The sequence below is a fragment of the Gordionus sp. m RMFG-2023 genome, chromosome 4 (genome assembly GCF_954871325.1).
Source record: "Gordionus sp. m RMFG-2023 chromosome 4, tfGorSpeb1-WG-v2, whole genome shotgun sequence".
Classification (NCBI taxonomy): Eukaryota; Metazoa; Nematomorpha; class Gordioida; order Chordodea; family Parachordodidae; genus Gordionus; species Gordionus sp. m RMFG-2023.
In genome coordinates this window covers 5,523,456-5,539,216 of record NC_088778.1, presented here as the reverse complement: position 1 = coordinate 5,539,216, position 15,761 = coordinate 5,523,456, and the positions used below count along the sequence as shown (strand labels likewise).

The following is a 15,761-nucleotide window of genomic DNA, read 5'->3' as shown; positions in this document are numbered from 1 at the left end:
GCCTAAATATTAATCTTTAAAATAAAATTTGAATTAAAGCTCTATGTAAAATACTTTATGAGCTAAATGAGATTATGTGAAAGTTGTTTTTCTGGCCAGTCAATACATACTATGTATTGACTGGCCATATACTATGTGTTAACTGGCCATAATATATTATTTAAGAATGTTAGTATAAATATAAAAAAATACAGTATGAAATACTTGTAAAAAACCTATATTGATGTTTCTATATTTTTTAGTTTTATAAAAAATTATAATTTAAATTATATTAAAATCTCAATTTATTACCACATCTATTTAATGATATTATTATAAATTAATATCTTAATTATCATTTTACTAAACATTCTTAAGTTTGTTCATCATTTTATTTCACCAAATGTTGTTTTGCAAGTGCTTTTCATTTTAATAATATGTAAATGAACGAATTGTGGCCAATCAATACATGGCCAGTCAATACTCACCTCTCTTAAGCGCCTTATATGTCTATTAAATAAATCTTTTAAAGTCTAATTTTTTGTGTGAATAATGCTAAATGCCTATGGATAATATTTATATAAAATATCAGTAATCTAAATTGGTAATTTTTTCACCAAAAAAAATGTGTACGGTGATTTTTCCAGAAAGAGCTACTAAAAATAGCTTATTTGAAATAATTTTTTATTGAATTGCTCTATTCAATAAATGAACTTAGGTAAGGTACATATCATAAATATACACATTTTGAGAGAAATTGGTCCTCTAGATAAAAAGTTAAAGGGTGGTGGCCAATCTTCACACATGGCCATTTATGGCACATTTCCCCTACCAAAAGTGATAAAATATTTATTCCTTTAACTTATAACATTTACATCCGCCTTTTAAATTTTTGAATCCTGATCCTATATGCTCAGTCTAGACATCAGCAATATATTATCTGACAGATCACAATTTTACGATTGTAGAACAATTGTTTTATTTATTATAATCAATATTATTGGGTTAGATAAGTTTTTACATTGTTCTTTATTAACATATCGCAATTTATAAAGGATATTTGATTCTTAAATTTAGTTTTGTGTGTGAAATTTTATTTAAGACCATATAATTAGGTCTTGCCATATATGCATTCTCACATGCAATATTTAATTATAAGTATCTCATTGTCATTTCTCATTCAACTGCTCGGAATCGTGTGCCATTCTGCTACACTTAGTTTCTTTCATACATTGCATATATTTTCCAGTTATTTGTATTTTGCAGTTATTATAAGTAGTAGAGATATTTTAATTTATCAAATGAAATAGCCAAAGCCTTTCCTTCCTTTCAAAAACATTTTTCAAAAAATAAAAATTTTTTAAATAATAAATAAAATTCCAATTCACCAATAATTAAAATCCCATATCTTTCATACTTATGCGCGTCACAAGTTTAAAAAAATTTTGCATATTTGTTTATTATTCCTATAACTGTTCATAAAAAAAATTTGAGAGAAAAAATTACCGATTTGACTTTATTGGTCATTTCAGATTTTTGTCATCTAAAATTATATTTAACATAAACCCACAGCCGTTAAGCTATTAAAGTAATTTAAATGAAGATTCTAACTAAAGGAATGTATTTTCGCAAAAATATTCATTTAAAAAAAAAAATTATGTATAATAAAAATAACCCAATTATAAATGCAACTAATCTCTGATTAAGGTTAAAAAAAATAACCCTATCATAAAAACAATCAATCTCCGTTTAACAACACTAAAGGATCCAATAAAATTGAAAGGAAATTAAACCAATTAATAAAATTGTGTCAGATAATGTAAGCTGATATACATCATTGGGTAAAAAAAAAGATAATCCAATATATTGAAAGAAAAGTAAACCAATAAAAAAGTATTACATATGTTTCATATATAATAAAAATATTAACTCTTTATAATATGCGTGATGATGGATAGGTAGAACTTTAGCTTCCAGTAAGATGATAGGAATTGATAGATAAAATTAACATTAAGAATGGTAAAACGATCACTTATTGATTACGGAAATTGCAAATTAGATTGGTGTCATTGACATATAATTATAAAATAACAGGATTTTATACAATAAATTGCCACCAATTCTTGCCCGTTTGGAATTTATCGATCCTGTTTCAATTTTTTACTAAGAGTACTACCATAATGTTCGATTATCTATAATATTACAGTAAATCCGTGTAATTTTAATATATAAATTTATTAAATAACTTAGATGTTCCTGGCCAAATCGTCTTAAATTTATAGAATTGATATTTAGCACATTCCGGATTACCTTGAGCAAAATCAGGGCTTCAAAATTTAAATGCGTGCTCAACATATTTTGATATTATCATTTTATTTTTTTTTGCAAACAATCCTATTTCCCTAGATTTGTAATAATATCTTTTTTTAAACTTAATTTTTAAAGTGAATTTAATTATATAAACTTTAATACGTTGGTTTGACTAAAATAAAATTAGGCATATGATAGTCTTTTCTCAAATAAATGAGGGATTTGAATTTAATCAGCAGGAAAAAAAGAGGTATATTCTCGACTTTTTATTATGACTATAACTTGGCTTGGATGTTAATAAGACTCGCGAGTTAAAATAATTAACATTAAAATTTTTAAAACTTTTCCTGGAAAATTGTCAAAATATTTTATTACAAAATTGTTAAGACACCATAATCCGTTTGGAATGGGATTGAACTGTGTAGATGTCTCATGTTCAAGATAGATACTATGTTATTTTTAAGTCTATTTTCTTGGGAAAATAGGGCGTTTCCAATTATTATAATTCCGAAATTAATATTATCAAATATAATATTTTTTCGCGATTGCTTCCCTTTTCGAACTTATTCACATTTTAGAACCCCGTACACCATTGATATATATACATAGATATAATATTATTATGAATGAATAATGAAATTCATCTTTAAACAAGTTACTATAACAGTAAGCATAAATATTCATTATTAATCCCATACAAATAATTAAAAATATAAATATATATATAATATAACTATTATATCACAATTAATCAATGTAAAATCACTATTTTAAAAAAAGGATATTTGAATTTATATATATATATTGGTAAATCAATATCTATGAATTTCGGCCAAAAAAATCATTGGATGAAATCTTAATTAAACGATACAGATTTAAATTGGAATGCTGCCTTAAATTTTTTTAATTTTTCATAAATATTTTGTTATATCATCATTATTTTGCAGGTTTCATTGATTAAATTTCCATAGTATTAAAATCATTAAATAAAATGTTCGGTGATAAATAATTAATTTCTTTTATGACACTCTATTTTTGACTCTGGTCTCCAAAACGATGTAAGAGATGGTAGCCAAAACGAGCATGACGGACATGAAAATGAGTTTAAATTTGATACATAGAGCATCGTGATAACCGAAACTTATTATGAACCCTAAGGATTCCCATAGTCTATGATTGGCGAAAGCTGGTTCAGGATTGTTTTGGAATAACGAACTATATAAACCTAAAATTTGTATTTTTTAAAATAATATTATACATTAATAACTATATATTTCAATATAAGTATGCAGAATAAAGGACCACATGAGAAGTATACTAATCTCATCATGAAAATAGTGACTCCTTTAATTAACAGTGTCCCTTCATATAATATATATACAAGATTGGAAATGATACTTTAAAAAAATTAACGATTACCGTTATTCAAAGAAAAAAATAAGGTTAAGTTACTACCCTTTACTTCTAAAAAAGCTAACGATTATTTTGCCTTTATTTAGTACGTGTTAAAGATTACAAAAAGCTCGTCTTCACATAATTAGAGATAAGAATACATTAAAATCCTGTGTTGTTAAATGGCTCTATTTGAGCCGATTTTTAAAAACGGCTAACTCAATATTTTATCCAAAAGAAAATAACGTAAGCCTAAAGATTTTGCTCATAGATGACCTAAAGGTTTGAACATCTATTAGCGAAATATCAAGGCCTTGGCAATATTTTTCTGGCAAAAATCTTGAGCTATTTAACAACACTATTAAAATGGAATTAATAATTTTATAGATTCATTTCGCTGTAAAGTCAAGAATATTAAAAGCAGTAGGGAAAACTAGTTTATTAACATTTTATTATCAAATTTGATGTGATATCTATTATAAAGATTATCATTTTAAAAAAATTTAAAAAAATTATTATATTTTTAAGGCCCAGTTTCATCTAATAATTAAATTTTACAAACGAATATAAGAGCTATGTGGGAGTGAAGGAAGGTAAATTTGTAACTGTAACGAATAAATTATTTATTTAGATATTTATGTTGTATATTTGATTTCTGATGGATCTCAGAGATATAGGATTACTTCACATTTGACGTTATTATAACTCTTTGTAGATTCCAACTCTAACTTTTGGAAATATAAAAAATATATTTTAACCAGTTGTATCTTGTACACTAAAGAAAATTTAATAATAAAAGTGAAGAACAATGTGAAAATGCTTCTTAATAAAACGTTAAGTAATCTTTTTCATCTATGATATCATCATCTATAGTACTCTATTCATCTTCTTTCAGAAGGATGGTCGATATCTTCCTGTGTTAAAATAGTCACATGTTGGCTGCCATGATTTAAGAAAATAGAAAACAAAATGACTAAATTCTACAACGGAAGAGATTAGAGGTAATACGATTTCTTCCTTCTATTGGATTCCTTATTAACCGCTAACCAAATTAATCTGGCAGTCCATTTTAAACATTTATATTTTTAAAAAAATCATTATGGTTTAAAAATATTGATAAATAAGCAATTACTACGTTAAATAAACAAACAGAACTGTTATAGAAGTTTTTCCTTATCTAAAATTGGAGGAGCGTTATATATAATAACCCTTCCTGAAATTTAATGCTATTTGTAACTTTTTTTCCAACCTTGACGAAAAATATATATCAGAGACCTGCAGATTCGGATCTGCGGGTAAAAGGGCCGGGCAGTATTTTAATTTTTTTAATATATCAGGGCCGGGCCCAAATTTTATTAATATATCAGGACTGGGCCCAAATATTTTTAATCCCGACCGGGCTGAGCTTGAAAATCTAAAGCCCAGGCCGGGTCCAAATTTTTTAATGCCTATGCTGGTCTCTGATATATAAAAAGTATGAAGAATTTTGATTATTCTTGCCCCATTAACTCTTTCTTTCATTTTAAAACCTTATAGTTTTAATGTTAACACAAAAAAAAACATTTTTATGATCCATCTTGGCTAAAATTAATAAGTAAAGAAACATTTTTTTGTTTCTAATTCTATTTAAACTAATCGGGTTCGGGTCGGGTCAGGACTTGGAAATTTTTTTATATATCTAAATTTAACAATTTTATATTGAATATTTATGTAAAATAAATATATTTGATTTTATTTATTGAAATTAAACGACATTTAACATATGTCTTTTACTTTGAGTAATTATAAAAATTAATTTCTATATTTAAATAAATTCCGGACGGGCCGGATGAGTAAATTTTTTTAAAAAATACTCGGGTTCGGGCTGGGCCGGAAAACTTTTTTAAAAATTTCGGGTTCGGGCCAGGCCGGCAAAACTTTCTTAAAAAAAATATCGGGCCGGGCAGGGCTTGAAAAATTAGGCCCGATGCAGATCCGAACAAAAAGTTTCAAAATAAAGAATTTCATTTGTATGTTAGCATCAATGTGTTTTGTCAATATGATATTTTTATTTTTCAAATTAAATAATTTATTTTGAAAAAATTTAAATAATTTATTTTGAAAAAATCGGATATTATCGGAAATGGACTCCAGAAGATTAGAATTAAAAACGCTATGAATTTTAGAGGATTTTGGCCTTAATTTTTGAACCATTTATAATTTATATTTAAGAAAATCTATGGAAATTCAAAATTAGGTAAAATTTTCTAAAAATCTAATAGGTTTTCAGTTGTAGCAGTTAGAAAAAAGGAGAAATAAATTTAATATAATATACTAAATGTCAGTCATTTTTTCTGACATGAACAATTAATTTTTCTTGGGGATGGAAGTAAGATGGGAAAATCACGGGATGCCATGGTGGGAGGACAAAGAGATCAAGAATGCACAGAATATATTGGATGACTTGGACTGATCTTGAAGATTTCTCATTTTACTATGTATATTATTGTTTACTTGTTTTCATATGAATGTTAACATTGATATTATGAACGTTTATAGCAAATAAAGAATTTGAAAGGTATAAGTCTGATATTTTTGTTTTATCAAATGGCAGCAAGATTATAGGAAGGGTTGAGAGTAAGATTTTTTTTACAGTTGTTGACCGTGACCTACGATCAGAAACACAAGAGTTTCGGTACATAACGCAATTATTAACCACTATACAGGGTGTCAGAAAGAAGTGAGATTAAGGGATTTTAGTATTTTGTTTTCGATATTTGGCAAATAAGGAAAAGGATAGAAAGTATGTAATGAGTATTAGGGCTGAAAATGAAAATAAAATGATTAATTTATTATATATATATATGAAGTATAATATATATTAATGGTTAATGATATTTGATTCATTTTGTCCCATTTAAGACAATATTTGTGGTATTATATGTCTAGATTTATATTTTTACATCCAATGTTTGACAATATGTTATTGTCTTGTTATTTGGTAAGCCTTAAGACTCATTGAAGCGAATAGGTTTCCATCATCAGACCTCACGTAATGCAGGACAGAAAAGATTGCTCAATATTTAAATTTTGGGGATTATAATGAGCAGGAATATATATATGTATATATAGGGTTAAAAAATATTTAATTGATGATTGTAAGTGTGATTAAGATATAAATTAGTGTAATTGAGGATTTATGAAAATATATAAAGAAAAGGATTTTTGTAATAAAATATTTGTTATATAATTATGCATTTGGGTTTTTAAAGGGATGGACAGGTGTGGGAGGATTTATTATTAATTAATGTTAATAATTGTATATGTAATCCAGTTTCAATTAAAGTTGATATATTATTAAGGGATCTATTGTGGGTGAGTTTATGTAGTTTATTTTGAAGTAATTAACCATTTTTAGGAAATATGGTGTAATTTTAATTACACATATGATATATTTAATTATAAATGATAAACATATATAGGATGCATTTAGATGAAAAATAATGTTATATGAAGCATATAGGAGATACATTTAGGTTAAAAGGAACGATATCGGTGAAGATATGAGGTAATGTGTCTGCAGGTTATGTAATAACATTGTGAAGTACATTGAAATTAAAGGAATTGAGTTATGATAAAAGTCAAAATAATATCTATAATGTAGATGTGGATAGTGATTTTTGATTTAATGTGTGATATATATATATATAATATATATATAAATTTGGCATGGATTTTTAGATATATTGGTATAAGTTTGATATTGTTGATATATATATAAATTTGGCATGTATTTATATGATATATTGGTAGAAATTATGGTACTTAAATATTTTTTTTTAAAATTATGAAATTATATTTAATATATATTTTTTTTATTATAAAATTTTATAAAATTTTTTATTTGCATGTATTATACTGTGTTTATTGTAATTTTTATTAAAGGAAAAATATTTTTATGGATGGTCAGCCATGTGTTGATGGGTATGCCTTAAGATGGAAATATTGTTTAGTTTAAATACTTGAGAAAGTTTTTTTTTTTAATTTTTTTTTGAAAATTTATTTTGTGTATTACATTTTTTTTTATCTTTGTAATAATTTTATAGCACATCACATTTTACTGTTTTTATCTTTGTAATAATTTTATAGCACATCACATTTTACTGTGTATATTAAAAACATGTATTTTTTTAAAAATAAAAAAAAAAGACTCAGATTATTTTATATTGTGAATGTGATATTAAAAATTCTCTACATATATACCATATAGCCCATTATATTCTCAATTTTTATTACTTTGCATTCTACATTTCTGTGAATCCGTGCTAATTGTGATGGGGTTAATGGTATACTTTTTTTAGGATACTGAGTAATTCCTAGGAGAAAAATATTTTATTTTCTGCATATTATATATTTTTCCACCTTATAAAATATTAAGTTTATGTCTATACTTATTCCTTGTAATTTTATTTAAAATCTTTGTTCGACAAATTTTCGCGATTATTTTTAATACCTAAAAATAGATTTTTCTATTTATTTTAGGAGATATTTAAAAAAAAATGTTGCTTTGTTTTTTTACATGACATAAGGAAAATTACATGTTGTTGAAATTGCATTTCACACATGATTTGTTCACATTACAGTATTATATGTAAAATCATTATTTCCTAATTCCCATTAGTCAGACCCCGAATAATGTATATTATAATTCATATTTTCCAAATGTATTAAAAGAAATTAATTAGTATGTTTTGCTTGTATATTTTGTCAATATTACTGTTCCATAGATTATAAATGGGGATAACACGATGTAAATGTCATTATTGTTAACATTTTTTTCAGCGATTATATATTGAAATGTATTGGAGATATTATACTATAAATCATCATAAGAGGAGGCGATTCGATAAATTCCGTGAACGTTTTCAAGGCGTACCGAAAGTTGATACAATTCAAATGGACGATTCGATACAATGCCACCAGAGAGAGAGGGACGCTGGGCCTGAAGGGTGGGCGTGTTGTAGCAGTTAGAAAAAAGAAGAAATAAATTTAATATACTATACTAAATGTCAGTCAATTTTTCTGACATGAACAATTAATTTTCCTTAGCGATGGAAGTGGGAAGGGGAGATCACGGGATGCCATGGTGGGAGGACAAAGAGATCAAGAATGCACGGAATATATTGGATGACTTGGACTGATCTTAAACATTTCACATTTTACTATGTATATTATTGTTTACTTATTTTCATATGAATGTTAATATTGATATTATGAACGTTTATAGCAAATAAAGAATTTTAAGGGTATAAGCCTGATATTTTTGTTTTATGTACAAATAGCAGCAAGATTATAGGAAGGGTTGAGAGTAAGGGTTTTTTTACATTTTCTAACATGATGAAATACATTTCCATGAAAATTATAATAAAAAATGCTTCCAAAAATTGATTTAAATTTGAAAAAATAGCAGATTGACTAAAAAAACACATTTGTAAAAGTAAATAAGTGTAATTAAGCAAGTGTTAATGTCAAGACTTTTACCTATAAATTATAGCCTTGAAAATATTAATTTACCAAATATTTTTAAAAAAATTTTATTTCCTAGAGGAAGTAAAATTTAAAGTAATTATAACTAAACATAATATACAAACAAATACATTTATATAATATAAATAATATATGATTTTACCATTTAATTAGCTGCTCAAATGAGTGATATTAAACTTTTTATTAAATATTTATATCTTATAAAGAATTGCGAAAATCTGCTTTAGAAAGATGGAAAATAGTGAGGATATGGATTTTTATACCTCTCTTTCTTTCTTTTTCTCTAAAAATGTAGCAAGAAACCCTTGCCCATAATTTATGCCCATAATTTATAAGGTCGATGCTTAAATTAAAATACTTTCGATTCTCATATAATGTCACTATCATCTCACTCTAATGATATTATCTTACTCATCTAACAATATATTGTTGAGGAAAATCGTTACTTAATATATAAAGGAATTAAATCATTATAAAATCAAATAATTTTTTAATATACCATTGATTTGTGGTTGGTAAATACCATCAAAGCATCCCCATAAACCCGCAACGACGAACATAAGGTAGAAGTGGGTAGCGAAAGCTTGTTTAGAGAAAGCCAGAATCGGAAAAACCAGAAAGGAATGGATTATAGCGGCCGTTAAAAATAGCGGCCAGCGAGATATTTTCTTGTTCAGGTAACCTGAAATGAGGCACACTATCGCGTTAACTGCTCCATATACCATCATCACGAAACCCAGGTAACCTACGCCATAATAACAGGCTACGTATGCCTTCGGTAGATGAAGGAAATAAACATAATGATCTTTTTTCTTTATTTCTTTCCTTTCTTCCTTCCTCCCTTTCCTTTCTTTCTTTCCTTCTTTCTTTCTTATAATAACATCTTTCTAAATTTATAAATAATATAATAGTTGTCAGAAATCATTCATAATGCTATTGTAGAAATAGAGTTATGTCTAAAAATCTCAAACTTGAATTGGATAACCACGAGATCAGCCATATTCTATGTAACACATTCAACATTCCTTTCTCATTACCATATAAATGCAGCTAATTTCATACTAATGATGATGCATCCTTTACATTGTAAGCATAATCCCTGACGGCAAACTCGACACTCGAGCTGCAATCAAATTATATCTCTGTACTTAGATCAAATGGTTTTCCTATCTTCCCGATGGTATGTGTCCTGATGGAATAACAAGAATTGTAGGGTCATTATTTTTCTTATCTGGACACGAACTCCCCTTCCAATTTTAACAAAGACGCTCTGAACAGGGGCAAAATTTTAAGATCGCTAAACACAGCGCTGATTCTAATTACATATTCGTGCCAATTATTTGCTTCACTTAAAGACATATGAAGATTTAGCTCAAAAAAAATTTAAAGACGTCTGCCGCCAGCCCTGTAAAGGCTAGTAAAGGATCGCAATGGCCATGCTTAAGGCTAATTATGTTTGTTTTATTAATTCGATCTCTCCTGTTAATTAGTTTTCTCCCCCTAAAGACGACGTCGCACCTCATCTTTTTGTGCTATAAATTTCTTGATACATAATATTTTGATTTGATGGATATTTCATAAGATATTTTTTATACCAACAGGGCTATGCTTGACTCTTAAATACTAATGAATTCGTATTTTTAACCAATTTGTGAGGATTAATAAATTATTATAAGATAATCTCTAATGGCATACCGAATTGCAATTATTATTTCTTCTGATAAATTTAATCTATATATAAAAATTATTTATTAATTTAAAATATCTTAGAATTGATATATTAATTATTTAATATTAAAAAATTTAATTTCGGTATAAATTTAAAAGTAAATTTAGCCATTGTATGCCAATTACTCACTAAAATATTATTAAAATATATTTAAATGTGACCCTGAAATTAATTGATTGACAATATCCATCTGTCATTCTTGGCATGGTCAGCAAATCTATCATATTGCATAAATTGTTTATTTTTTAAAACTTGATTATCATTCAAGCTTTAAAAATACAATTTTTTTCAAAAGTAATTAGTTACATATTACATTCTAAAAATCTGTAAGCAGAATACTACCCCTAAAAAAATACCCTTCCCCTCCACACTCTTTATATTTTTTAATCCGAACTTCAATTATAAATTACATTTAAGCAAAATTTAGTATCACCACAAAACACCTAACATAAAAAGAAAGTAGAGATAGCGATAAGATTAAATTATTTAGAAAAGGATCTTTCATGGTCCTACGTAGACTTCTCTTAATAAATTTAATTTTACTCATGACCCTTTCGGCAACTAAATGAGGTAGTTGGAAAATAAATATTTATACAAAATTGACAAAAAAGGAAAGCAGAAAAATTAACGATAAAGTAAAATAAACGAATAGTTCTTCGAGTCTGAGTCATAAGTTTCAGAATTATCATCATCAGTAGAAGAAGAAGCTAAACAATGTATTTATATAAATATTTTAATAAAATATTACAATTCTCAGATTGGCAAGTCTTACGATTCTTTAATCTCCAGGTCATGTATAATAATTACATTCCCCTTTTTAGACATCATATAAATATTTCAAAACTTAAACATTTATTCAAAAACTTGACACGAATGTAATAAAATTTACAGATCATTTTTAACAAATTTCTTTTCCGCCATTCCCTTTGATGAAAATTGTTTGATTTTAAATATTTCCTTAATTCATCATTGAATCTTTCATTTAAACTGCATTATTATCAAATCAAGTGTAGCATAAAGCATACTTGTTTCCTTTTTGAATTTTAATGAATCTAGAAACTTTCATAAAGAGGTTCTTTTCCCCCCTTTCCGTGTCATTATCTAATAAGATTAAAAAATGATCCACAACAACAATAATTTAAATTATAATTTTCAAAGTGTTTGCAATTTTGCACAAACCAAGCATGTTACCAACAATATTTTACCCAAAGCGCAAAGTGATAAAATAAAACAAAATTTTTCTATTCTAAAAACTATAGCATTAGCCATGATAGAAGTGGCAGGATCTTCCCTTTAAATTTGTCAAAGCTGCCATCATTGCAGTATAAAATAGAGAAAAAAATTTACAATAGCTATATATGATCATGTTAAATCTAAACAAATAAGATAAAATTACCGAATGGTATTCTTGATGCGTAAAAATTGTTGCCAATTTGTCAGTATATTATGAGCACTGTACATCTTTTGATACCATTGAAACACACTTGAATCTTGTCTACGTAAAATATTCCTTAGCTCTTGACATAATTGAATGATTAGATTTAATCGATGACAATAGCAATAAATAAAAGCTGCCTTTGAGGACTCAGCTCTAATCAAAGCCAGTATTCCGTTGATCCTTTCACTCATGTTTGAAGCACCATCATATTGCCCAACTAAGAAATTGAGGGGTATATTTATGGAACTAAGTTTGCATATTACATTTATTCAATATCAAGCCCGGTCGTGTTACCCGTACAGTATAGATCTATTAATCTTTCAGCCGATTAAATATATCTTACTAACAAAGCTATAGCTTCTGATTTCGAAACACCAGATCAACTATAATTGAAAAGTATCTGTTAGGATGGAATATAGTTTGAATTCTACTCCATTTTGTATTATGTCCCTTCTTTTTTCCTCATATTTTTGTACATATATGTAATTTAAAAGCATTTTTGAAAAAATAAAAAATGATTTACTATCCCATCATCATCGGGGTACAATATTTTCTAACAAAAAAAATTTATTTAAGAAGCAGTTGTTTCTGTAATGTATATTTATTGTGATTATGAATTTTACTTTTGTGAAATCGGCCGACATAAAGCCTTGCTGCAGCCCACTGTAAATAGACAAGGGAATCAAGCATATTTGCCTCGGATCTCGCATCTGATTCAAAGTGGCGAAACACATTGACCAAATGGAACCCCTTTTCTTAACACCTTTCCCATTTGAATCATCTTTTGGTCATTGTTATTATTCGAAATTTTATATTTGTAAATTAATTAATATAGATAGAAAAACCTTAGATGTTGAAACATTGTAAATTATCCCCACCCCATCTCTCGCATAAAAAAAATAGGAATGAGTGCCATACCTATTTCACAAGTTGAATTAGGTCAAAATTTTAATGTTAAAAGATAGGGAGCAATTATTGATGCGTTTTTCACGCATTGACTTATTTAAGAGAGCTAAAAACCTAGCATTGGACCCCCAACCCTACGATATTTTTATTAATATATAAATGGGATTAAATATGTTATTTGAACTATAAAACCTCATATCAAAATTAAAAGAACAAAATTAATGTATTTTACAACGATTTAATTTTATAATGCGTAAATTTGATTTATAGCAGCTGATCCAATTTCATATAATTATTAATTTTCAACCTATGTAGGCGAAATGGGATTAAAAAATAGTATTTGATTTTTTTGTATTGCTAGCCTAATAATATTGTTCTAAAGTTACATTATAATTTTTTTACATATAAATTAGTAATTTACGAATATCTTGTACAAAAAATAACAAATGCGTTTTAAACGTAACGTGGAAAAATCAAGCCACAACACCCTATATGCAGTTAAGTAATTTTCTAAAGAAGAGGTTGTTGCTCACTAATGATATGGATGCATTAAAAACCCTTGAGATAAATTATTTCCTCAATTTAAATTTTGAAATTTTATTTTATATTGAATAAATAGGTGAAAATCATATTTTCATTATTTATCAAAAATACCTTCATCATAGCTGTCAGCTTTGACGGATTGCCTCGGCAGATTATCCAAAAAAATTGAGACTACCAAAACAGCTGAAAGGGACAAGGCGGTATAAACGGCATACAGAGTATATATTTTACGCTGAGAAGGTTTAAAAATAGAACCCCCTGAGTCTTGATTAGAACAAAAAGATGAACCACAATGGAAGGAATGGTTGGAATTGCTATTGTTATGATCTTCAGCCGACACGAAATCGCTCTTCAATGTGAGCGAAGAAATTAATTGGCCCAATAAGGATCCCGTCTGAAAGAAGGCGAAGAATATTCCGAATAAGAAAGGTGCTATAGCTGCCGCTTTCCCGTTATTTTCACCTGTTCCTTTTCCTACTCCTACAGTATCTACAATTTCATTAGAACTACTATTCATGGAAGAATTCATCGATTTTGAAGGTTCAGTTGGGGATAAAAGAGAGGTATCCGATCTTTTCTTACTACTCTGTTTGTCCCTTGAGAGGCATTGGCCTAATTTCTTGCCCATAGCAGTTATATAGACCGATTGAGAAGTCCACAGTGGACCAGCAGCGAGTCCCAAGAGGGCCGAAGTTGGGAAAAGGGTGTACCATGCTGGTTTAAAGTTAGCTATAATGAAACTGGTGTACATTAGGACGCACAAGACGAGTGTCCATTTGATAGTTAGGAAAGATATAAGTAATTCGGGTAAAAATAGGCATGAAATGATAAAGAATCCGTATATGATAGATAATGAAGTAGAACCAAGTCCTTTGAAAGCGTTTATACTTGTTTGAAGAGTGGAAACAGCTTGAAAGGCCGAAAATAACAAGAAAAATGAAGCGCTGAGCGCTACCACATTTTTGTAATATTTCCATTTCTGTGCTTTTGTATTGGGATCCGTCATATTTTTATCAGCCATTTTGAGATTCCAATTGGATTTTTTTTTTCAATAATATAATTTCATGTATTTTAAGGGTGTCGAATAGTTTAGCTTAGATATAACATAAGTTTAAATTTAATATTTTTAATATTATATGAGCATCTTTGTTGAGTCTATTATGAATGAAAAGTTTTTGTATGCGTGTTATTTTTGATAATTTTTAAAAACCAATTTTTTTTATTTTAGAAGATTCTTTTATTTAAAATAGATCATTATTTGTTTGAACAGAACTGATTTTTAATATACTTTTATCAATTTCAAAAATTAAACATTCTATTTATTATTATAATATTTATAATCAATTTTTTCCAAGATGTTTATTTTTATTTAAATTTAATTAAATATTTTTTTTTATTATTTCAATTTCAAATCTTCAGTTTTTTTTTTAAAGTTAATCTTTGATTTTTTTAAAATATTGTTGTTTAATATAAAGTTATAAGCTGAGAGGTTAATTTTTTATTTATTATTTTTACGATAGGAAAATAGATGGTCAAAAATCGCGAAAAAAATTGCTCGAAAATTGTGATAAGATTAAATATTAAAGATCTATATGGGGAGGGGGGGAGGAATCAAATGTAATTTATAATAATGAATCATTTTAGTGGACAGTATTTTTTTTCTTCGAATGACAACCAGAAAAGGCAACTTCGATTATTTCATCTTTATTTACCAATAAATCCTCTTTTAATAAACTAAATTTCCCTTAAATTATTTATAATATTTACTTTACCTTATAACTTATTTTATTAATTTATTGAAAATATTTATCTTTCCTTATAATTTAATTTATTGTTTTTTATTTATTATAATTTACAAAATAATAATTTTTTTGTTTATCAAGCTTGCAGTTAAAGCAACATATTTTTTTTAAATTAAATTTTTTAACCTAATAAACT

At 27.0% G+C, this 15,761-nt stretch overlaps 1 protein-coding gene across 2 annotated transcripts; it reads right to left on the bottom strand.

The window, feature by feature from the left end:
• Positions 1-3,005: 3,005 nt before the first annotated feature.
• LOC135929131 (protein unc-93 homolog A-like) lies at positions 3,006-15,055 on the bottom strand. Of its 2 annotated transcripts, XR_010572485.1 has the most exons (5): positions 13,935-15,054; positions 12,998-13,155; positions 9,707-9,980; positions 8,538-8,662; positions 3,374-3,514 (listed from the first exon to the last, which is right to left on the bottom strand). XR_010572485.1 is itself a non-coding variant. In XM_065465647.1 (4 exons), the coding sequence occupies exons 1-4, from the start codon at positions 14,842-14,844 to the stop codon at positions 3,309-3,311; spliced, it is 1,548 nt and encodes a 515-aa protein (XP_065321719.1). In that variant the 5' UTR covers positions 14,845-15,055; the 3' UTR covers positions 3,006-3,308. The 2 variants fall into 2 exon arrangements, 1 of the variants encoding a protein (XP_065321719.1); XM_065465647.1 differs by lacking the exon at positions 8,538-8,662 and having other exon boundaries at positions 3,006-3,514; positions 13,935-15,055.
• Positions 15,056-15,761: the final 706 nt, after the last annotated feature.